This window comes from Poecilia reticulata, chromosome 7 (assembly GCF_904066995.2).
Source record: "Poecilia reticulata chromosome 7, P_reticulata-male-v2, whole genome shotgun sequence".
Lineage (NCBI taxonomy): Eukaryota > Metazoa > Chordata > Actinopteri > Cyprinodontiformes > Poeciliidae > Poecilia > Poecilia reticulata.
In genome coordinates, this window is record NC_088836.1 from 23,781,166 (window position 1) to 23,804,589 (window position 23,424).

Sequence of the window (23,424 nt, forward strand, 5' to 3'; positions counted from 1 at the left end):
ATAATTATTATTATTATTATTATTATTATTATTATTATTATTATTATATTATTATAATAATATTATAATATTATTATAATATAATAATATAATATATTATTATTATTATTATTATTATTATTATTATTATTATTATTATTATTATCTGCAACATTACATGTACAGTTTAAGTCTGTTTAAGATTGCTAGAGTCAAGAACTTACTCCAGTTCTGTCACTGGGTGGGAGAACTGGTGCACCCTGACTGGACAAGTCATCACTAGTCTAACTCAGTGTTTCCAACCCTGGTTCTCACCGGCCTCCTGCTCTGCATGTTTTAGATGTGCCTCTATTCCAGAACAGCTGATTCAAATGAATGCATGACCATCAAGTACTGCAGAAGCCTGTTAATCACCCAGAGATACAATTCAGGTGTGTGGCAGAAGGGAAACACCTAAAACATGCAGGACAGGGGAGGCGGTGAGGACCAGGGTTGAGAAACACTGCTCTATCTTATTAGCAACACAGATACCCACATAATACCAAAACACATAACAGACAGTCATGCATGAACACAATCAAATCTGCAGAGTGGCTCAATTGTGTTTCTCTTTCGACTGTTGGAGGAAGCGGCAGAGATGAACCCAGAAAGAAGATGTAAACTCCAGATAAACTACCTCTTAAACAATATTAGAAATATAGGAACTATGTTGTTCCCTTTTGTTTGAATTAAACTTAGCTCTTTATCTGAAGAACATATGTTTCCAATTTATGATAATGATTAGTAATTTTTGGCTGAGCTCCGTCCTGCTTATCAGACACAGAAGTCACTTTGATTTATTAATTAATCGTTGTAAGTTTGAATATATTATCATGGCTTGACTAATTAACAATGGATTGGTTTGTATTATTATTTTTAATTTTCTTCTACCATTTACCTCAGACAAACATTTACTGAGAAATCCTGCAGAAGGTGGTCTTACTCTCATTCCTCTCCTAAGGAGATAAATGTGATCTCACAAGAAATGCAACTTAAAAGTAAAATGGAAGTTAAAAATAACTCAGGCGAAGTGAAACCAGGAATAAAGAACATACTTCCTGGCAGTCTCACCGCGGCTGCATGACTGAGTCAGATGTTTTTAACCGGTCTGAGCGGTTGCAAATGCACACTGACCCGACTGAGCACCTGTGCACTTCATTGTTAGTCTCTGTAAGATGTGGGAGGCAAACAGGACAACACAGAGAAAAATCAGAGCAAAAAGTAAGTACTTTTCTCATTTAATAAAGACAGTGTTGTTGGTTAACTAGCTCAGAAACACAGGTTTGCTAAAGTTATTACTTTTCAAACATCATGGTGTTTATAAATGAATGAAGGATCTTCTAACAAATGATTACACCGATGCTTGGGCAGGACTTTCCTAGTGTTTTATTTCTGTCTTGTTGAATTAGTTACCTCATTCTGTCATTGTATTACTTTATGAATCGTCAAATACATGCAAATAAAATAATTTGTTTTTTCCAAGCATGATGTAGAGGGGGTTTTCTAGACTGCAGCTCTTGATCAGGTGAAATAACTATTTAAAATATTTTTTTTGTTGTCTATAATGCTGCGTTTTGTTTATTTTTCTCTTCTCAGGTCCCCATCTCTTTCTGAATATCATGCATTTTTATTTGCTTCGACACAAACGCTCAGTGAAGATAGCATTTTCCAGTTTTCTGTGTTTGTCTTTCATTATACACTTCTATATGAACTACACAGCGACGCCACATTCCCCTCGACTTCCCAAGGGAAATGTGGGGAAACTCAGAGGATCCATCCCTGACCAGACCGCCATGTTTACAGATCCCTTTGTCCACAAATGTCCTCCTGGATTTTACAGCAAGCAGGAGCTCAGGCCTCACCTTCAGAGGCCTTATCAAGATCGCTGGGAACCGGGAGCAGACGGCAAGCCATTCGTGTGGCGCTCTATGACTGCTGAGGAACAGAAAGAGGAATCGAGTGGTTTTAAGAAAAACCAGTTCAACCAGTTTGCCAGCGATCGCATCTCTCTGCACCGGGATCTGGGAAAGGACACACGGCCTCCAGAGTGAGTTTATCTCAGGAGAACATTGTTTATTGGTGACATCACCCTGCAGGCAAGAGATGAATCTATGCGTTGTTTAAAAGCTGCCTCTTAACTTCCAGTCTGGCTCTGACAGCTGCCTGAAGCAGAAGTTTTTGAGACGTCCCGGCCTTCCAACCACCAGCGTGATCATAGTGTTTCACAACGAGGCCTGGTCCGCTCTGCTCAGGACGGTCTACAGTGTCCTGCACACAGCTCCTGCTGCTCTGCTCACAGAGATCTTACTGGTGGACGACGCCAGTACAGATGGTGAGTGAGATCACTGATAGTTAATGTTACATCTTAATGCTTTCACATATATGGTGCCCTGGAGAAAGTATTCAAAATTCCTCAACTTTCCCTTTTCACGAGGGAAACAAAAACTTATATGTATTTATTTGGGATTTTATGAGAACTACCATCCCTAAGAAGCAGATAACTATTAAATCTAAGGTAAATGATACGTACTTTACTTTTTTTTTCTCTCTCTCTTTTTATGGTTCCTTTCAATAAAAGTGTTAATTGCCTTCAGAAATCACAGAGTGAGTGAATAGAGTTCACTTGTGTTTGAGTCAACCTCACTTTAAATCCGGTTGATCCGTGAAGGTTTCAGAAGTTTGGTGAACAAACAGCTGAATGAAGATAAAAAATAATATAAAATAAATAAATAAAAGTAATGAAGACCAAGGATCACAGCAGACAAGTCAGGGATAAAACTGTGGAGCTTTTCCTAAATACTTTTCATTGATCATCTGAAAATGGAAAGAACACAACTGCAAACTTACCAAGATCTAACTAACCACATAAACTGAAAGGAGATTATTGATCTTGAAGGGGCATGAATATTTTTGCGAGGCATTGGATGTATATCATTTCTTCAGAAGGTACTCTCATATTTCAGAGAACAAAAATAGCACATGATGAAAACTGAAATTTACTGCTTTTGCATTGGGTTGGTGTACAATGTGTAAGTAGGGAAGGAATTTGTCCTCATGTGTTCTGCTTTAACACTGTACAGTTAATTACAGTATTAGTGTCTTTATCATGCTGATAGCCGCTATGGTGACTAAATGCATGACTCATCACATCCATAATAAGGTCCAAAAGGAAAGGTTATCTGGAAAATTATGTTCTGTTTATTATTAAGACATAAAACCCATCTTTTACAAACGGTAAAGTACTTAAGGGTCTTGTTGCTTAAGATAGAATTTATGTTTAATATTCTGCTGCCATCTTTATGTATTCACAAATGTACATCTAGGGGAAAATTCATTAAGAAAAACTTCCGTCAAGACTCAAAGCTGACAAAACTTAGTCTGTTTCATAATTAAGAAAAGATCTAGAGAAATGTTTTGCTAGTTTATCGTTTACCTCTGCAGAAAGGCCTGCTTACTGGAGCACTTACAATCTTGCATGAGGGTTTTGCAGCCAGCTGAGGTATTGTTCTGCAGCTGGTAATTAAAACTTCACAGGAACTCAACCATCTGAACGTGAACCTAAGACTCCAATTGTGGAAACTCAGCATCCATCCACCCTTTGTTGTTACCTGCTTAGTTTGAAAGGGTGAGACTGGCACGTGTCTCCAGCAATCTTTAAATAAGAGGCGAGGCACATTATGTCGCCTGTCCATCGTAAGGAGAGACAACTATGTACATACATGCTAATACCTGAGTCAGTTTTTAGAAACTAATTATTCAGAGAACAGAGGATATGCAGAACGACCCCAGGCCGGGATTCGAACCCAAGACCTTTTTGTGTCGAACCAACTGTGGCATCATGCAGCAATGGAGACAGAAAAAGAGACAAAAATGTTTGAATTTAAAAATAAAAAAAAAAAGAGTTTAGAAGAGATGTGGCTGGTGTTGCCAGTGGCAGTTTCTGCGACTTGGGCAACGGCCCAGGGTGGCATCTTGTGTGGGGATAGAACTGCCTCTGGGTGTTGCCCCAAAATTCAGTGGGAAAAGTTATCACAATGCATTCACCCACTAACTACACCGTCAAAAATGTCTCTAATATACGGTAAAATACTGGAAGCTGTAAATCTGTATTTATACGGTAAAATTCAGGCAACCACAGCTACCAGTATTTTACCTTAAATTTGAGATTTTTTTTCTTTTTACAATATCAAATTATTGTGTTAATTAAATTTAGACACTTCAATTAAAAATCTGAATAAGTATTAAATGTAAGTGTTTATAACACATATTTATCTGTATTCAGAGTGCAAATATGCAGTAAATCACAACCCCTCTAACTTCAATGTAACTCCAATATAAAGACATGCAAAATGCCAGATTTTATTATTAACATTTGCCCTCCCTCAACTCTAATTTTGTATTTATGTCTTCAGATCTCTTAAAGATTCCACTGGATGAATATGTGCAGGAGCTGCGAATAGTGCGAGTCCTGCGTCAGACGGAGAGAAAAGGCCTGATCACAGCCAGGCTGATGGGGGCTCAGGCTGCACAGGGGGAGGTCCTGACCTTCCTAGATTCCCACTGTGAGTTTGTAGTTTTGCTGTTTCTTTTACATGCAGAGGACAAATGTTTGGCTTAGCAATGTGTTTGGTTAGTACAATAGTATTTCTATGCAGCAGTATTTCATATAATAGCTTCCAGCTAGTGAAAATTCTTTTCAGTTTTCTTTTTATTTCACAGGTGAATGTTTCCCTGGCTGGCTGGAGCCTCTTCTGGCTCGAATAGCAAACGAGCCCAGAGCCGTGGTGAGCCCAAGAATCACATCGATCGATAATCGCAGCCTGAGGTTTCACAAACCAGTGCCTGAACTGCAAAACTACAGCCGAGGAAATTTTGATTGGAGACTCAAGTTTGGATGGGAACGCGTTCCAGACGAGGAGAAGAAGCGCAGAAAGAATGAGACATACCCTATCAGGTAATTACCAATAGACACAAAGAAATAAAGTATAAGTTTCCTCAAGTTGTAACCTTTTAAGAGACAGAACAATAAATACACACAACTGAATGCCTGTTAAACAACATTTCTTTGATTTTACTAAAATAATTGCTAAATTTACATTTGTCTTTCTTGATAAAGAGGTGCTCATTTTTGATGTGATGTAATTTTGATTTTTGATCTGTTGGGTTTCCTTAGATAAAAATTTTGAATAATTAATTGAATGTATGTGTGCTTAAATTAAAATTACTTTTTGTAGTGCCTTAAGACGATATTTGTAGATGATTGGCACAAAATAAACAAAAGCTACGTTCACACTGCAGCCTGAAGAGACCCAAATCCGATTTTTTTGTCAAATCGCATTTATTTGCCGTGGCCGTTATGGTTCACACTATACTTCTAAATATATGCAACCTGTATGTGATCTCCAATGTGAACTGCAAACCCGCATGCGCAGTAGAGGGTAGTAGAGAGCAGTAGAGCACGCTCAGTGTTTTGCTACTCTACTCTTATATTATGTCTATGGTTTTGCCAACCGCCATAAAGAAGAAGAAGAAGTGTTTGCGGAACATGTATCCTAATGGTGGAGCATATCTTAAGATTTTAAAGTTGCTGTCCGACCGGAGCCCGCTCTTTAACAACTTAATCCTGATTTGAATCGGATACCCAAGTGGCCCGGGTCGTATTTGAAAAAAATCCGTCCTGTGTTGTTCAAACTGACATGAAAAGTCAGATACAGGTCGAATTACGTCCAAAAAAATTGGAATTGGGTCACTTCAGGCTGCAGTGTGAATGCAAACTGAATTATTTTCTAAGAGAAAGAATTCTGCTCATACAATGAATTTTCTCAATAGATTAAGTTTGTTTTTGAATCTTAAGTAAATATACTGTGACATTGCTGTTTTTTCATAATTCACAGAACGCCTACCTTCGCTGGTGGCCTGTTCTCTATTTTGAAATCCTACTTTGAGCAAATTGGATCCTATGATGACCAGATGGAGTTCTGGGGAGGGGAGAATCTAGAAATGTCTTTCAGGGTAAGAAATGTACACGAAATGCAGTTCAATCGTATTCATACCATTTAAGCTTGTTAACATTGTTCTATATTCTACAGATTAGCACAAGTATTGCATATTGGTTAAGTGAAAGGACCCTCCTCCTGGCTCTGATTGGTTGTTTTTGACAGCCGTGCATTTCTGCAGATGGCTGTAGAACCACAGAGAGGAGGCAGAGGAGCTCTTTTTTTTCCACAGATTATCTGACTTGTATTATACTATCAAGACATGATCACAGTTTTAATAAATATGTAAAAAACACATTTTTATAAAAGTTATACTGCAGCTTTTATGGGTAAATAATTTTAAAAACAATGCATCTCTTTTCCTTGCACTTGAGGACTTTCCTCTGTCACATTAATTCAAATTTAGAAATACTTGACCTTGTAACTCATTAATTCAAAGTTCTTCAAAATTACATTTTAACAAATAACATTAAGATTTATGATGTGAAATAGTTCAAGTGTTATGAATACTTTTGCACATGCCTTGAAAGGTTTTTAGTTAAAGTTGTCGTTTTTTTGTTTTTTTTTATGCTGCAGGTTTGGCAATGTGGAGGCCTCTTAGAGATCATTCCTTGTTCTGTTGTTGGCCACATTTTCCGCAAGAAGAGCCCTCACAGGTTTCCAAATGGTAGCACAATCATCCTCCGCAACTTGGTGCGTCTGGCTGAAGTCTGGATGGATGACTACAAGTGGATTTTCTATCGCGCAAACAGAAAGGCTGTCTCCATTTTTCGAACGGTAAGAATAAATAATATCTTGAAATTAAGCATTTTATTATTGTTTTGCCATTATTCACATAACCTTGCTGTGTATATGTTTTCATTTACTTTCCAGGATTCATATGGCGATGTTTCTGAACGCCGTAAACTCAGAGAAAAACTTAACTGCAAGAACTTTTCTTGGTACCTGAACAATATTTACCCAGAGGCATATGTCCCTGAAATCAGGCCCATCATCTATGGACAGGTACCTACTTTGTCTTCCAGCCGTTGGTGTTTAACAAAAATATTTGACTGCATTGTTAAGATGTTGTCAAGTAAGGTATTCAGAGGTTCAGATTCACAAACCTCACAGTTCATCATTTTGTTGTTCATTAAAATGAAGTTAAACAACACTGGTAGCGGCTGCCGGCTGGATGTGGGAAGAGTCAAAAAGCGCTGGGAGGAGGGCCAAATCTTCAAATGTAACAACCGAGGCGAAGCGCAGGTATTGCACTTTTGGTCAAATCAGCCTTTCTCAGGCAAGATCTCACATTATAATTATTTTTAAAATCTATTTTGAGCTCTTTGGAGTTTATCAATGGAGTCAAGTTTGTTTTTGCATTTTGTGGGACCCTTGTTTTTGTCCATAACTACAGTAAATGCAATTTAAAATGGAAAACTACGAATCAAGGTTTTGTAAAAAGCAATGCCAAACAATAATAAAATAGTGCTCATGTACTTCTTATATACTTTTCATAATATAACTAGACAGACATTTTCATTACTCTCTGTTGGCTTGTTATTGATAGTGGACAGCTCCTGAGGATGATATGAAAGTTACTGGGAGATGATTAATGTTCAAATAGTAATCTAATGCAAACTAATCTGCACTTTTATTGTATGAAATTATGTTTGTACTGTAAATTGATTTCCTACTTTATCAACCATCAAGCTAGTTTAAATTCAACATGCAACCACCTCCTTCTTCCATTTGGCATCAGGGTTTTAAACATGGCTAGTTCTTATGCAGATATTTAAAATGCCATAAATAAACCAATATTTCATTACGGTAGCAAAGTCTAATGTTGAAAAATTCAAAATGCCATTTCATAAGGCTGAAACATAAAGAGGGATATTTGAACGATGTCTCAGATAATCCAGTGTCCTGTTATATTCTTCCCTTCAGCTATAAGTTTTCTCCAGGATTTAGGTCTGGCCTGGTACCGAGTCGGACATGGAGGAAGGCTGATTCACTGCCTGAGTAACCGTGTCTGTGCTGATTTGGTCTTCAGATCATTATTTTGTTGAAAGACCCAATAATAGCCCATTTGTAGTTTTAGGCAGAGGACATTGAGTTCTTTGTTAAAGGTATTTAGTATTTCAAAGAGTTCATGGTGACAGTCACTCCAACAAGGGTCTATCAAACCAAATCAGCCCCAAAACATCAAAAGCTCTCCATATGATTTATCAATGCACATGAGGTGCTTTGCCATATATCATGCCTTGATTGACCAAAGCACATGGTTGCTAAAGCTTTAGCAGCATTTAGCAAACTTCACGTATTTGCATTTGTGATGGTGGGTCAGAAAATACCTGGAGACATCATCCAATTATAATCACAAATACTTGGTGACCCTGAGCTACCAGTGTTGCTACAGTTGACCGTTTTTGGAGATTATTTACCTCCTACCATCCTCCTGACTGAAAATGATGGCTCACATTGGTCCTTATCCTTTCTTGATTTTCATGTTTCCAGTTGTTTTTTGAACTTTTTAATTTCTGACCTGACTATAGACATGGGTTTAATTTAGACCAGACATCTGCAACCTACGACTTCAGAGTCATATGCCATGCTCTGGCTCCTCAACCAAAATGATATGGCTAATAATTTATATATAAAGACTTTGAGACAGATTTCTTCACAGTTGTTTTTGTTTGTATCTATAAATAACCCCATAAAGCAGTTTAAAAATATTAATAATGAAAGTGATTACTTTCTTCATCTAAATGTTATGCTTTTTTTCATTTCTAGTATTTTGAGTATACCTCCAAAAGTGAGATTCGACTCAGTGCTGGCAATCAGTTGTGCTTACATGCCAGCTCTGAAATGGCTTTGGTTTTTCTTGAGCGGTGCCAATCGAAGAAAAAAGCAGCACAAGAGCAAATCTGGATCTTCACAAAGGTGAATTAATGTATTTCCACATCATCTTAACCTTTTGCTGTGACAACACTGGCTTTGTTGCAAAGGGAAGAAGAAATATTTCTATTTCCTCATTTTTGCTGTTCAGTTGTGCGCTTCTTAAATATTCAAAATGACATTTTACATTGTTTACTGTTGTTTTGGCAGAAAAACCAAATGAAGAACCCTTCATCAGACAAGTGTTTGACAGTCGCAGGTGGCAACGTGATTTTGTCTAAATGCAGATCCACCTCAGAGAATCAGGGCTGGGTCTTCATCCGACCGAAGTAAGAGGCTTCGAGCATGTGGCCTGATTCTGCTACCAGTGTTTCCTGAATAAGGTTTAAAATAAACAAATGAGGAAAATGGTTCCAATGAATCAAATCTTTGTACTGTGAACAAAGATGCTTATCCACTTCACACAATCCCAGAGGCTGTTATCTAAACATAATATGTGTTTTTTTAAATTATTTTACTCAAAGTTGCACAACGCCTTAAGTAGAACCTGACTTTACGCCTTATTACAGGTTACATTATTTATTTAAAAGATAGAAGTAATTAAATAGTGAAAATGTTATTTCTGTTACTTGGTCATTTTGTCTTTCATTCATGTCTGACTTAAAGCATATTTATGCAGACTAATTTCTCTTTTGAGCTTTTTATTTGATTTTAAACTCTTTTTCTAAACCTGTTATGTGATTTAAACTAATCCTTAATTTATGTTGTGCCGAGAGGCCCCCTACTGGACTGGAGTTCCTCTGCAGCTTAATTTGTATTAGACTGACTGATTGACTCTGTTAATCATATTAATTACGTTTGAATTATTATGCCCTGTCTTTGTGAAGCACTTTGTGATTTTCATCTTTAAAAGATTGCATATAATTTAACACTTTAACCATCTTAGTAAGTATTGCTACTGAATACCTATAATAGCTTCAAACTGGACTTTTGAGAGTATTTTTCACCACGTGATAGTTCAGTACTGTCTCCTAAATAAAGTTGTATGAGGAATATCTTAAAGCCACACTGTACAACATGAAGTCTTACAGTTTAACTTATTTGAGTTGTACATAGTGTGCATTAATAAGATTTGCTAGAATGTATTTTGCATTAATAAGATTTGCTAGAACATATTTTTTTTCTTATTCTTGCTCACTTACTTGTTTAAAAATATTTATAAGAGGGCGAGTGGAAGTGGGGGTAATATTTATTTTACTTACTTTTAAGCATATTTTGTATGGAATGGTGAGCATTGGAAAGTGTGAACTCAATATGAATGGGTATGCATGAAGTTTAATATTATTTATAATCAAGGATATATATAATATATGTAAGTCATTGTAGCTACTTTTTGACCAACACAATAAAGTTGTACATTTGTAGTTTGCATTGGTTAATTTATTTAAAATGTGTGTATGTATGTTTGGGTACTTTTATTACATTTCTTTTATTCGGTTGACATTAATGTGGGTTCAGTTTGAAATCAAATTATGTATTTTCCAAATTCTTTGTTAAAAAAAAAAAAAAGCAACAGGAACAGCCTATAATGTCAGGGAAAGTTGGAGGTCGCTTGGTGCATTAAAGTGTCTTGGAAACCAAACCAGCCAAAGTGTTAACAGATTGTTTATACCTACAACCTTTATTATATTCAATGAACTTGGGAGTCAAATTAAAAACTAAACCAATGCATGCTTGGCGACCTCCAACTTTCATAGTTGGAATATTTACTTCATAAGGTGCTCTTATTTTTTAATGACTGGGAACTCAGGAAATCTAATCTACAATTACAAAGATAACAGACCTCAGAATGGTCCAGTGTTCAGTTTCCAACAAGGCTGTTATGTATAAAAACATGGGAAATGTTGCAGGTATAAACTGTTTATTATGTGGGCTTTTTCTTATTAAATCAGTGTTACTATTTTTAGAATTGTCTCCATACTCTAAAAGAGACCCCCAAAACAATGTGGGAACAAAGCTGGACATATCATGGTGGTGCAAAGTTGCTGAAATACACCGAAAACAAAGAAGAAACATTGAAGCATGTGCTCTAAGTATACGTTTTTACACTGTAGTATTCAGGCAAGCGTTCGTTTGGGGGCGGAGTCTCTTTATCTTTCGCCCCGCCTACACGCACACACCATGACGTCATTAGCTTCTCTCAGTGATGGGATCCGCCGCGAGCGCTGGTGAGTTTGTGTTAAACCAATAAAATCTCTCAGTTTTGCCTTGTCATCTCAACAGGGAAGTAGGCAGCACTTACAAATTCACGTCGTCAGGCTTGGCTTCCGTCGCAGGGAGGGAGTTTGCAGAAAGCCTGCGTCCCGTCTCCGGGTCTGTTCAGGATTTAACAGCCAGGTTATCATCTTCTTAACAAACCTGTAAGTAAGTAGCAGGACTGTTCGCTTCATCGGTGTTAACTTTGACGCTTGTTACCGTTAGCTGCCGTTAAGCTAGAGGCTGTTAGCTTGCTGTACGCTTCAGTTTGGGGTTTGTTTCTTGCTACAACAGCCTGTGAGACGAGGGAGTTGATGGCTGAGCTGGGATGAGAGGTTTGTTATCGGGCTTTAAGCACAGCTACTGCTCACGAACACAATCACTCCTGATTGTCAACAAAGGGCTATATTTAAAGGTAATGTTCGCTGCTGTCAGCTTTATCACGCTGTGTGGTGCAGCAAGGTTTAACCCTAAATACAGGATTTGGGGAGGATTTGACTAATATCATTATGGTTGGATGTGTGCAGCCTTTTTGACATGAACCCAAGGGGCGTGAGGTGCACTTTGTAAAAGAGACCCAGCAGATTAGGAGAAAATATTGAACAAACTACTACTTCCTTATTAGTTGGAATTCACTGCTTTTTAGATGTTAAGCTAGATAAAGTTGTAATTGGCTGGCATTTAGTAATGTTTTACAGTTTCAAGCAACGAGTCCTTGGCTTTCTGTTACTGTAGTATTTAACATTTTTTCATTTGTTTGCTTAAACTGATTTTAGTTATTTTTTTAAGTCTAGTCTTTTTTTCTGAATGCTGAATGTCTGCAGTAATGTTGGTGAAATAATTTAACATACTAGTAAGTATAACAGTGATAATACAGTTTTTATATCGTACATTTTCAGAAATGGTGATTTCAACATGTTTTGTATAATAAATACAACAAACTACAAAGTAAAATGGTTATTAAAAAGGGCAATAAGCTTACAGCAACAATAAAAATGTAAGTCCTTCAGAGACATGACAATACAAGAGCAAAGACACTAAGAAAAATCTAATAAAAAAAAAGTTTTAAAACTAAAAGTAGTCAAAAAGTCAACATCTCTGAAAGAACAGGTGTCAAAGTCCAGTCCAAATTTGGATGCATCTCTGCAGCACCACATCTGAATAGAATAATTGGGTCATTAACAAGAGTTTGGCTAACTTATCTACACAAGAAGGGGGTAATTAAGTCATTTCACTCCAGTGTTTTGTACCTGTGGCACATCTAAAAACTGAATGACACCGGCCCTTGAGTACTGGAGTTTGACACCCCTGTCTCAAAGCATTGGTAGATTATTGCATCTTCCCTCCTTAGTTGAGTCTGGTGTATCAACTGTAGTTCATTCAAAGCAAGATGGTTTGGGTTCCTATCCCAACTGGGATCTCTGTGTTGAGTTGGCATGTTTTCCTTTTGCATATTTGGGTTTTCACCAGCTTTTTCACACATTTCAGAAAAATGCATGTCAAATTCATGAGGTTAATAATTAGTCCTATAAGTGCTGGCGACCTAACTATGGTTCGCCCAACCTCTGACCCAGTGACTACTGGGATGGGCTCTACCACTGCCCCACCCAATAAACAGGGTTAAGTAGGATGGATGACTTTTCTTTCTTTCTTCTTTTTGATTAATGGAAAATGATAAACCCAGAATTTGTGGTTTCGTTCACCTTTAGCATATTTGAATAAGCAGTAGTTAAAATTAATCATTAGCCATCACATGAATGACACGTGATTATTACTTTTAGAAACATTAAAACATTGCTAATGTATTTACTTTATTGTTTTAAATTCTGCAATTTGTTTAGCAAGTCAGTGCAGACAGCAGTAACACTAAAGCAATGGTGAATTTGAGGTAATGTTTTTTTTTGTTTGTATTTTTGTTTTGGTTGTACTTTAAAGATGTTTTTTTTTTTACGGAAAACAAGTATGGAATATTACTGAAATTTAGAAATGAGCAAATATTCAAAAGGTTTTTCTTTAGCTTTTCTTTAGTGTTGCATATTTATTAATATCATGCATTTCAGCTTGGGCATAATAAAAAAATATGACATGCAGTGACAGAAAAAACATCAGGAAAAGAAAAGCATTTATGTAGTTGGATAAAAAGCCTCCGCTTGCTTTGCATACTGTTGAGAATATTTCAAACAGCTTCATATGGTTTTTGTCTGGAATATTATTTTTAGATTGACGTGTCTTCTAATGTTTATGGAAGCATCAGTTCTATTGCGTTGAGTTTGAGGAGCAGATGGGATATTACACAATCCAGAAGATGTCAAGCTTTATAAATTAAGAAGTCCCTTATATTTACCTTTGTTTATCCTTTTTACTATAGTTCTGGATTAAAGGTATTACCCCCTTACATATTTCTTTTGATTTGTTTTAGAAGAAATTTGAGATGATCAAAAATCAGACAAAAATAATTGCGTTAATCCAAAATTATGTTGTTCACCAATATTAAATTTAACTGTAACTACTCAAACTATTACCAAATACATCCTCAAATATAATTAATAGAACCGTCTAGAAAAAGCTTTATGAGGAACATATAATGCAACTTTTAAAGCAGTTCTGTCCAAAACTTTTAGACTATCTTGTTATTTAATACGAGAGTCAGTTCTTTTCAACTCTACATTTTTCTCCAGGATGAGAAATAACTACTTTAACTCCTAGAAAGTTTTACAAATTGGCATCATGAACTGAAATTGACCACACTGTATTATAACAATAATTGAATTGGAGTGCATCTAATATAATTTTAATGTTTGATTGAATTATATATTTCTGGATTTGTACTAATGCTGTTTGATTCATAAAGCATCGGCATCAATGTGGCATCTCTTCCCGTGTCACTCTGCAGAACGCCACCGTCTCCAAAAACACGGACCCGGTCTCCAGGAAGTGCCCTCAGACTCCAGGACAGGGAGCTCAGCCACACCTGGTAAGGCCTCCATAGAGTCCTGAACACCAGGTCATAAGGTCACTCTGTGATACATGTAGGAACCAAGCTGATGGTGGTCTATCCTGTCCTTCACATCTCTATTAATAATCTCATCTGTTGTAGGCTTTAAAAACTTTTTGCTGAGTAAAAATTCTGGTATAATCTCCTTTATTTGCCTCTTTTTTTTTTTTCTTTCTTTCTGATTTTTCAGAGAAAATGACGCTTCCCCTCTCTCGTTCGGAGGTGTTCGGCGAGCTGCGCCAGGAGCTCTACGACGATGAAAAGTTCCACCAGTCCGACGTGCACATCTTCATCATCATGGGAGCGTCGGTGAGCACCCAGACCTGAGGGATCATCACTTGTTCTCTCTGACCTGCCGTTTCTATTTTTGGTTCTAGTTCCACTTTTAGGCTTGGACCTTTGGCCGCTGCTTCCTGGAAAGTGTTTTGAAATAAAGAGAGTAACAATTGCACCGATTTCAACAAGCTGTGAGCAAATATCGCTTGAGCCGCTTTCAAAAACCTCAAACTTTGATAGTTCCTCTTTGTGTTTTGGGAAAAAAGTAAAACATTTTCAGATTCTGTTATTTTTATTTGATATTTTTTGCAGATTAAATCCATACTTGATGTTTTTCTGGAAAAAAGCTTCAGTTATCCAATTGTCTTTGTTCCTCATATCTTTCTGTCAGTAAAGCTACTTTCTACTTTATCAACTTAATTATAGGAGAGAAAAAAAGTTGTAGTTCCTGCTTTTCAATTGTCTGGTTTCAGGAACCATTTCATTTGATGCAATCTGAGACCATTCATTTCCTTCTTTCTTTTTGTCTTGCATAATAATTTGCTTAATCTTCCTGTAGGTTTTCATATTCCTCTTTCTTCTCTAGCAGTTTGTTCTTGAGACTTAAAGCTCAAGCGTTGGGGATTAAATCTCTAAAGAACCACATTTGTTTTGAGCTTTTGACTGCTGGTGTGCTTCTTTCTCCTGTAGTTTACTCTTTGTACAACAGAGTGGGCTTTTTTTGCAGCGTCACGGTCTGTCAGCACTTTTCTTTCAATGGGATCTGCAGCCGTGTCAAGGACAAGGCCAGGCTGTGTTCAGCTGGTTGTGCCTCTTTTATGGATGTTTGGGCTGTAAAACTACTTTCTCTAATAGAGAGTTTGACGTTTAACACAAAGAGAGACTCTTTATCTCATGGTTAATTCCTTGACTTGGTTGTTTTTGGAGAGTTAGTGTTGCATTGCAGGCTGTTGATCAGAGTAATGAGTGTAAATTCTCTCTGGGAGCAAACAATCTTAAGCAAAGTGGCAGAGTTACAAGTTGGGGGAGCTCCCAGACGAGGATTAGTGTTTTAAAGGGAAACGAGGAACAACTAAGCTTGTTGGCTTGCATGTGAGGTCAGAAGTTCATTGTTGTGGGAATTGCATTTTAATTAAGTTGACTTCTTATATTCATGCATGTCACACATTTTGTACTTTAATTAAGGAAGCATTTTAATAGATTAGAATAACATGGGAAAGTTCATTTTTGGATGTTCTGTTTGACTAATTTATTTAAGTAGCAGTGACGTATTTCGATAAAGTTTTGTTATTGCTATATATCTCACAAAATTAGAATATTGGAGCCAGGACTGCAACTAATAATTATTGATTATTCATCCAATTATTCTGATTAATTTTCATAAAAATTGGCACATTCTATCAGTTCAACCACTTAATCATTTTTATATAATATTAGAAAAACATTAAATAAAAGATGCACGTCAATTATTTTAAAATAAAATCATTTATTTTTTTAAAATGCAGTGATAGACTTTCTTTAGTGAATGGTTGATCATCTGCAGCTAAGAAAATATTTCTAACATCAACTTGTGAAAACTCAGGCTGACTTTACAGCAACACAACGTCGTGATGATTTGTTGATTATTTGTTTTGATTAATAGATTTAGAGTTCATATACTTCATTATATGACGTGACGCTTGATTAGTTGACGATTATTTCAATAATCTTTACGTCATTATTAATCTGATTAAATTAATTTTCAGCTTTAATTATAATTCTGTTATAGAAATTTTATGTTCTACAAAAATAACGAAGAAAAAAACATAGAATCTGTGAAATTCAGTGTAAAGTTTTCTCTTAACTACTTAAGCCTTTTTATGCTATGTTAAAAGCGTGTTATGAGTCAGTCGGTGACTGTTTGGATGTGAAATCATAATCTGTGTTTTCATCCCTGGATTAATGATCACATCACTGTAGCTGATTAGCCAACAAATTAAACTCCACTGAAGTATTGGAGGAGGAAGATAAGAGATAAAGCTGATGAGATCGATTTTTAATAGGCTGGCATTTCTGTTTGATAAATCATTCTTTTGTGTAATATAATAGATTAAACAGAAACTGGATTTCAGATTAATTTAAATAAATTTGAGCGATATCTTTATAGTTAATCTATACAAATTTTACTTTTTGATTTGAGTTTTTGAAGAGAAATCCCCTATTTCAGTCTATTGAGAGAGACTGTATGTTGCTGTTGCTCATCCTCGGTTTCCGAGTTACCGCGATGCTTAACTGGGATGGACAGACAAAGCAGTAGTTGTGTGAATGTAGATTAGTTTTGAAGCAACAGGTTCTTCAGGAAGCAGCAGGTCCGTCAGTCTTTCAGTCTGTTGTGTCTTTGTGGTTTGCTTTTGTCCCAAGGGGATTATCAAGGTTGTGTAACTCCTGAATGAGACAAAGCTGAGTGTTTATCTAAGTATATGGAATTATTAGTAATGCTGAACCAGATCTGGGTTTTGTGGGAAATCTGTTATAAAGGAATGTATCTGGCTAAAATGCTACAAAAATAAATGATTCAACTCCTTTCTAATGATGTGTTTGGGCCTGCAGGGGGATCTGGCAAAGAAAAAGATCTACCCAACTTTGTGGTAAGTGATCCTCAGTAGTAGAGCCGAACCTAATGGAAGGGAAAAAAACTTCCTAATCTGTAACGTCAGGAGCGGGTTGTAATAAAAAATCCTCTCCTGTTTTCTGTCCCAGGTGGTTGTTTAAAGATGGCCTCCTCCCTGAGGAGACGTACTTTGTCGGCTTCGCTCGCTCCGACCTCACAGTCGACGCCATCCGAACTGCTTGCATGCCATTCATGATGGTAGAATTTGGCCTTTTGATGTCTAGCTTCATAAAATTAAACTAAGTTACATCCTACTTATAGATGCGTCCACTTTGGTGCCCTCTTACGTAGGTGACGGAGACGGAAACAGAGCGGTTGTCTGCTTTCTTCGCCAGAAACACCTACATCAGCGGGAAATATGCAGACGACGCTTCTTTCTCCAAACTCAACGCACACATGCTGGCTCTGCCTGGAGGACCAGAGGCTAACCGGCTGTTTTACCTGGCTCTGCCGCCAACAGTCTACCACGATGTCACCAAGAACATCAAGCAGCACTGCATGAGCACAAAGTTGGTACCAACTGGCCTCTGTTACTCTCTGCTCTTATTGTTTGTTCTGCATGGCGTTGAACACACCACAGCGGCCTGCTCGCACACTGAGGGGCAGCTTGTGTGACAAAAGGGACCATCGGCAGATTTTTGAGTGGAAATTTTCTACATTTAACTAAAAAGCTTTTTTTGCTTTATTTTCAGTCACTAAGCCATTACCTTTTAAAACTACTTTTTGCTGCAAGTGTTTGGTGTGTGTCTTTCTCCAGCTCTGCAGATGTACAGCTCTGAAAAAAAATAAGAGCCCTCTGCCTCATTAAAAACCTCCTGGTTATTCCACCAAATACTGATTTCTGAACTCATCCCGAATCAAAACGTTAGCGTTGTTGTTTCTGAATGAATATGAACTTGTTTTCTTTGCATTATTTGAGGCCTGAAAACTGCATAATTTTAGTTATACTGACCGTTTCTCATTTTCTGCTGTCAGTAGTTCATAGAATAAAAGAACAATGTTCATTTTACTCATATACCTATAGAAAGTAAAATCAGAAACTGATCATTTTAAATGGTGTATTAATTTTTTCCAGAGTGGTATACGATTTATTTATTTTTTTCCCCTCAATTCCTCTTCACAAAACAAATCTCGGCCAGATTGGACGGAGGGGGAAAGAACATCAGCGTAAAAGTTTTGCTACAGATTCCTTATCAGATTTCTGTTTGGACTTTAACTAGGCCATTCTAACACATGGATATGCTTGACCCAAACCATTTCATCGTCCCGGTTGCACGTCTCAGGTTACGTGAACCTCCTCCCCACAATTATGTTTTTACAGCACCTAATTATCTTTAATTTCCCTTCTTTCTATTAAATTTGACCATGAAGAATGGCATTCCCACAGCATGAAGCTGCCACTATCGTGGGTGATAGTACCAGGGTGAATTGCAGTCTCAATCTGCCACAGGTGGCATTTTGCATGCTAGGAGAAAAAGGTACATTTTGGTATTATCTGAAAAGAAGACATTTTCAACATTTGCTTTTGACCAATTTATTCACACACAACTGGACTCTGTTGACTCACTAGTTGACGGAAAGTGGTTGCATTGAATAAAGTGCACTGAATACAACTGCATGGCACGCTTACTGAGTTTTAAATGGTAAACATTTGGCATTTGTCCTGATTATTTAAAATGTCAAGCAAAAATAAATCAAACTTATTCTGTTTTCAGCTTCCTCTCCACTTCTTTGTCATGTAATAACTCCATGTCTTCAGAATAGCCTAGTTTTGTGGTTAGGATTGTCAGGTGATGCCAAGAGGGCCTCTGGTTTTAATCTCAGTTAAGCAAAGCTTTCTTTGTGGTATTTAGTCGTCTCTTGTGTCTGTGGGAAAATCTCCAGCTTCCCACTGACCATGAACATGAATCTTGGCTTGGAAATGTGACTTTTCGAAGGACAAGTGTGGAAATGTTGGAACTTTTAAAAATATAATTGTTGAGACGAGCAAACTCATTCATGAGGTTTCTGAATGTTGAATCGTCTTCCTGTGTGTGCCGGTTAGGGGCTGGAACAGAGTGATTGTCGAGAAACCTTTTGGACACGACCTCCAGAGCTCAGAGGAGCTGTCCACACACCTCTCCTCCCTCTTCAGCGAGGATCAGATCTACCGGATCGATCACTATCTGGGCAAAGAAATGGTACAGAACCTCATGGTGCTCAGGTACGAAAACCGTCCTCCCATCTCACTTTGCTGTGATACTTTATAAAGATTAAAATACTGAAACACACTCTGCTTATTTTTCATTAGTTTGCTTTAGCTGTAGCAGCGTCTGACTGACCTGCAGCATTTTAATAAAACCTAAATGCACTCTGAGCTGTGTTTTTAATTTCACGCTGAAATGACTGTCTGATTAAAGCAGGATTAAATTAAATTACTCTGTTTTCTAAAAGCTCCTGCGATTCATCTAAATTAACCAAGAACAAAGCTGAATATAAATGTTGGTGTGTTGTCATGAGCAGCTGTCTGCTTGCTTTGTGTTCTGCTGAGCTTGAAAGAATAATGTGGCGTCGTTCTGTGCAGGTTTGGGAACCGAATCTTTGGGCCGATCTGGAACAGAGACAGCGTCGCCTGCGTCGTTCTCACCTTCAAAGAACCGTTCGGCACTCAGGGGCGAGGAGGATACTTCGACGATTTTGGCATCATTCGGTGAAGAGGGGGGAGGGGATTGAAATGTACAAATATTTCACTACCGGTAGAATTATTTCAGAATAATCTTGGTTTATAATGAATAAAATAAAAACTACAAAGTACAGAGAAACAACATATTTATGCCAATACAGAAACTCTAAAAAAAAAAAAAAAAAATCAAACCTTTTTATTTTACCTTAAGAAAAACACTGACATCATCGCCCCCTGGTGTTAGTAATGTGTAAACACCATTTCCAGTAGGACATCAGTTCCTGTTGGGTTTTTTATTCCTGTTTAACCGTTTTCGTTGATTTAGCCATACTTTTAGGATAATTATCATCTTTCTCTTCCCTCTACTCTCCATTTCCTGTCCATTAACTATTCATTAAATTCTTCCAGAAAACCTTTTAAAAAAGTCCAGAAGTTGTCCTTGTTCAGTTTTTTTTCAAAGCTCCAGCTGTTATAAACTTTTTTCATTATCGCTCAGTATGTAGTTTTAGCCACATTTTGATGAGCAACACCTTACAAATACAGACTTTAAAAAAAGCTGATAAAAATGTAAAACATAAATACAAACTTTGGTTTGTTGGTTCATTTCTTTGTCCAATATTAACTGTTTATATGAGTTTTTTCATGTGGATTTTTGTTCTGGTTGAATAGAAGATTTTTGTACTTTTGAGGATGAGAGATTATTCTGCTGGAATAAAAATGAATTGATTTTGCAGCTGTTTGTAACAAATTAGGAAACATAAAATACAGTTGGTTTACGGTGCTTAGTAGCTTCTACATTTATCCGAACAGTTTCCCTGTGATCTCGGGCGTCTTTGTGTCTTTTGCGTAACGATCTGTTTGTTCCCTTTGTCCCGATCAGAGATGTCATGCAAAACCACCTGCTCCAGATGCTCTGCTTGGTTGCCATGGAGAAACCAGCCTCCACCAGCTCCGACGACGTCAGGGATGAAAAGGTGCTGAATTTATCTGCTGCAAACAAACAAATGCTTCACATTTACCCTCGTTACCGATTCATTCAAAACCGATTTTCCTGCTGCAGGTGAAGGTGCTGAAGTGTATTGCTCCAGTGACCATGTCCGATGTGGTTTTGGGTCAGTATGTGGGGAATCCTGAGGGTGAAGGAGACGCCAAGCTGGGTTACCTCGACGATCCCACCGTGCCGAAAGGATCAACTCAGGCCACCTTTGCCACGGCTGTGCTCTATGTGCACAATGAACGCTGGGATGGTAAAGAGAACCAACTCTTTAAAAGTTCAGCAATCGAGTCGTCTTTTTGTAAGGCCTTGAAAATGTTCCTGCACAGGCGTCCCGTTCATCCTGCGCTGCGGCAAAGCTCTGAACGAGAGGAAAGCCGAGGTGCGGCTGCAGTTCACAGATGTCCCAGGAGACATTTTTGACAACAAGTGTCAGAGGAACGAGCTGGTGGTGCGAGTGCAACCCAACGAGGCGATTTATGCCAAGATGATGAGCAAGAAACCCGGAGTTTACTTCAGCCCTGAGGAAACGGAGCTGGACCTCACCTACAAGAGCAGATACAAGGCAGGCTGCACCTGATTTGTTTCAAATTTTAAACTTTTCAGTGGCATGACAACAAACCTAACTTTAGTTCACATCAGAATTTTACATGCATGATTACTGTGCCTGTAAGCAATTTGAGAATGCCTTGACGATTATGTAATTGATTTGCCCAAATAACTTCTGCACTTTTACAAGTCTGGTATATTTTTGAGTACAGCTTCCACATTCATCAGTAGAGACGAATAATCATATAGAAGCATAAATATCCAAATTTATAGCCATCAGAGTTTGATGTGAAATGTGTGTTTACTTTTACAAATGTATTCATTTTTACCAGCAAAGGGTAAAGTAGACAGTGAGGTAACTGGTAACTGTTTTGCAGTTCTCTGTACTTTAGTTAGATTAGAGGTATGATGGGATTTAAGTTGTGTGTAATTCATAAAAACGCATAATGTGGAAATATTGAACTAATATCTCAAGATATCAATCAGGAAGTTTGGGCACAAATGGGTCTTCCACACGGACATTAACCTGAGTCATACAGCTAAGTCAGCAGGTTAAAAACGATGTTTACAAATCACATATGAGAAACGCCACCTACAATTCTGACTCCGGCTTTTAGCTAATCGAAATAATTTTGGTAATCCCATCCGACCTAAAATAAGATTCTTGATTGGATTTGTCAGACAGTAAGGTGGGAAAATGTTTGCATAAAGTTGTTTTAAACATAAACCAGATGTTTCAAACGGACTAAAGTCTTTTTGTCCCCAGGATGTGAAACTCCCAGACGCTTATGAGCGACTCATCCTGGACGTGTTCTGTGGGAGCCAAATGCACTTTGTACGCAGGTCGGTTTCTGTCCCGCCGCACTGGCCTTGTTAAACCTGCTAATCCTGCATGAGCTTCACTAGATGGCGCCAACGTGCATTACCAGTTTGATATCTTATCAGTTATGAAATTTGAGTTGCAAATAAGTTGACACTAAATTTCCTTGAATATTGTGACTCTTCTTGTTGCTGCAGTGATGAACTGAGAGAAGCATGGCGGATCTTCACCCCTCTCCTCCATCAGATTGACAAAGAAAAGCCAAAGCCGATTCCTTATAAATATGGAAGGTAATGAATACAAATTCTGCCTTCTGGGGAAAAGTTTTTTTTTTTCTTGCCATGAACCCAATTTGTGACTGTTGTGTTTTTTTTTTTCTTTCTTTCAGTCGTGGCCCCTCGGAAGCAGATGACCTAGTTAAGAGAGTTGGATTTCGTTATGAAGGCACTTACAAATGGGTCAACCCTCACAAACTTTGAATAGTAACGAGATGCAGGAGCAGAGGTAGAGTAGGAGGGGCGCAGCAGAAAAAGTGAGCTATCCAGGAGAAGAGCAAGAAACGAATTCAAAACATTTAATGTCCTCAGGTATTATGAATTAATTGTAAGTGCCCAAGCGATCATTGATACTTAATTTTTTTTTTTTTTATATATACAAACTGAAACAATGTCTTACTTTATGGCGAGACCGACTTCGATCTAATTGACAAAAGCAATGAAGGTGAATTTAAGTTTCCCATCATGACTTGGTAACAGGAACAAGCGAACATCAGCTGGTGGCAGAACAACGCCAGCTGTTAGTCTTACACTTTTTTATTTCTAACTTCTGATTGTAATGCTGTTAAACTTACTCTGCATTGGTAGTAACACATATAGGATTGTTTTGTTTTGCTTTCCCTGTTTGGGACCAAAGACGTAGAAAGTGTGGGGGATAAATACATAAATTAGCACAAATCTTTAAGTTTTGTGCAGAACAAGCAATACAAGCTGGGCCTGCGCTCGCCCAGATCGAAGCTTCATTCCACTTTGTTTACATTTTTTGTTTTCCATTTATTGATTCTATATTTGAACACATCCAGGCAGCAGGTTTTTCTTGGCTACAAATCGGCTGAATGTAATATTGAATGCTGCTGCTCTCTGTGTAAAAGTAGCGATGCTTCCATTTATTTGAATAAACTAGTTTTGCTTCTTTATTCTGTTTTATGTTTCATAATTTGACACATTGAAAAGAAACAAGTTTACCTAAAGGAGCTGCATAAAACCTAAAAGGTTACAAAAAGAGTACCACAGGGAGCTGTACTCTCACCATTTAGTTTCACTTTGTATACCTCA

At 37.5% G+C, this 23,424-nt stretch overlaps 2 protein-coding genes across 3 annotated transcripts; both read left to right on the top strand.

Moving 5' to 3' along the window:
- The first annotated feature begins 192 nt into the window (after positions 1-192).
- LOC103467626 (polypeptide N-acetylgalactosaminyltransferase 6-like) lies at positions 193-14,121 on the top strand. Of its 2 annotated transcripts, none has more exons than XM_081609134.1 (12): positions 193-1,239; positions 1,615-2,065; positions 2,178-2,350; positions 4,431-4,580; positions 4,738-4,972; positions 5,913-6,030; positions 6,591-6,791; positions 6,888-7,019; positions 7,158-7,259; positions 8,787-8,936; positions 9,102-11,315; positions 14,041-14,121. In XM_081609134.1, exons 1-11 carry the CDS (start codon positions 1,194-1,196, stop codon positions 9,222-9,224), a joined length of 1,881 nt encoding a protein of 626 aa, XP_081465260.1. In that variant the 5' UTR covers positions 193-1,193; the 3' UTR covers positions 9,225-11,315; positions 14,041-14,121. The 2 variants fall into 2 exon arrangements, with proteins under 2 accessions (XP_081465260.1, XP_008412404.1); XM_008414182.2 differs by having other exon boundaries at positions 9,102-11,311.
- g6pd (glucose-6-phosphate dehydrogenase) lies at positions 14,047-23,285 on the top strand. The gene is made up of 13 exons (XM_008414184.3): positions 14,047-14,121; positions 14,333-14,451; positions 17,008-17,045; positions 17,158-17,266; positions 17,360-17,577; positions 19,113-19,271; positions 19,632-19,757; positions 20,611-20,704; positions 20,791-20,977; positions 21,054-21,289; positions 22,040-22,116; positions 22,291-22,383; positions 22,482-23,285. Exons 2-13 carry the CDS (start codon positions 14,338-14,340, stop codon positions 22,570-22,572), a joined length of 1,542 nt encoding a protein of 513 aa, XP_008412406.1. The 5' UTR covers positions 14,047-14,121; positions 14,333-14,337; the 3' UTR covers positions 22,573-23,285.
- Positions 23,286-23,424: the final 139 nt, after the last annotated feature.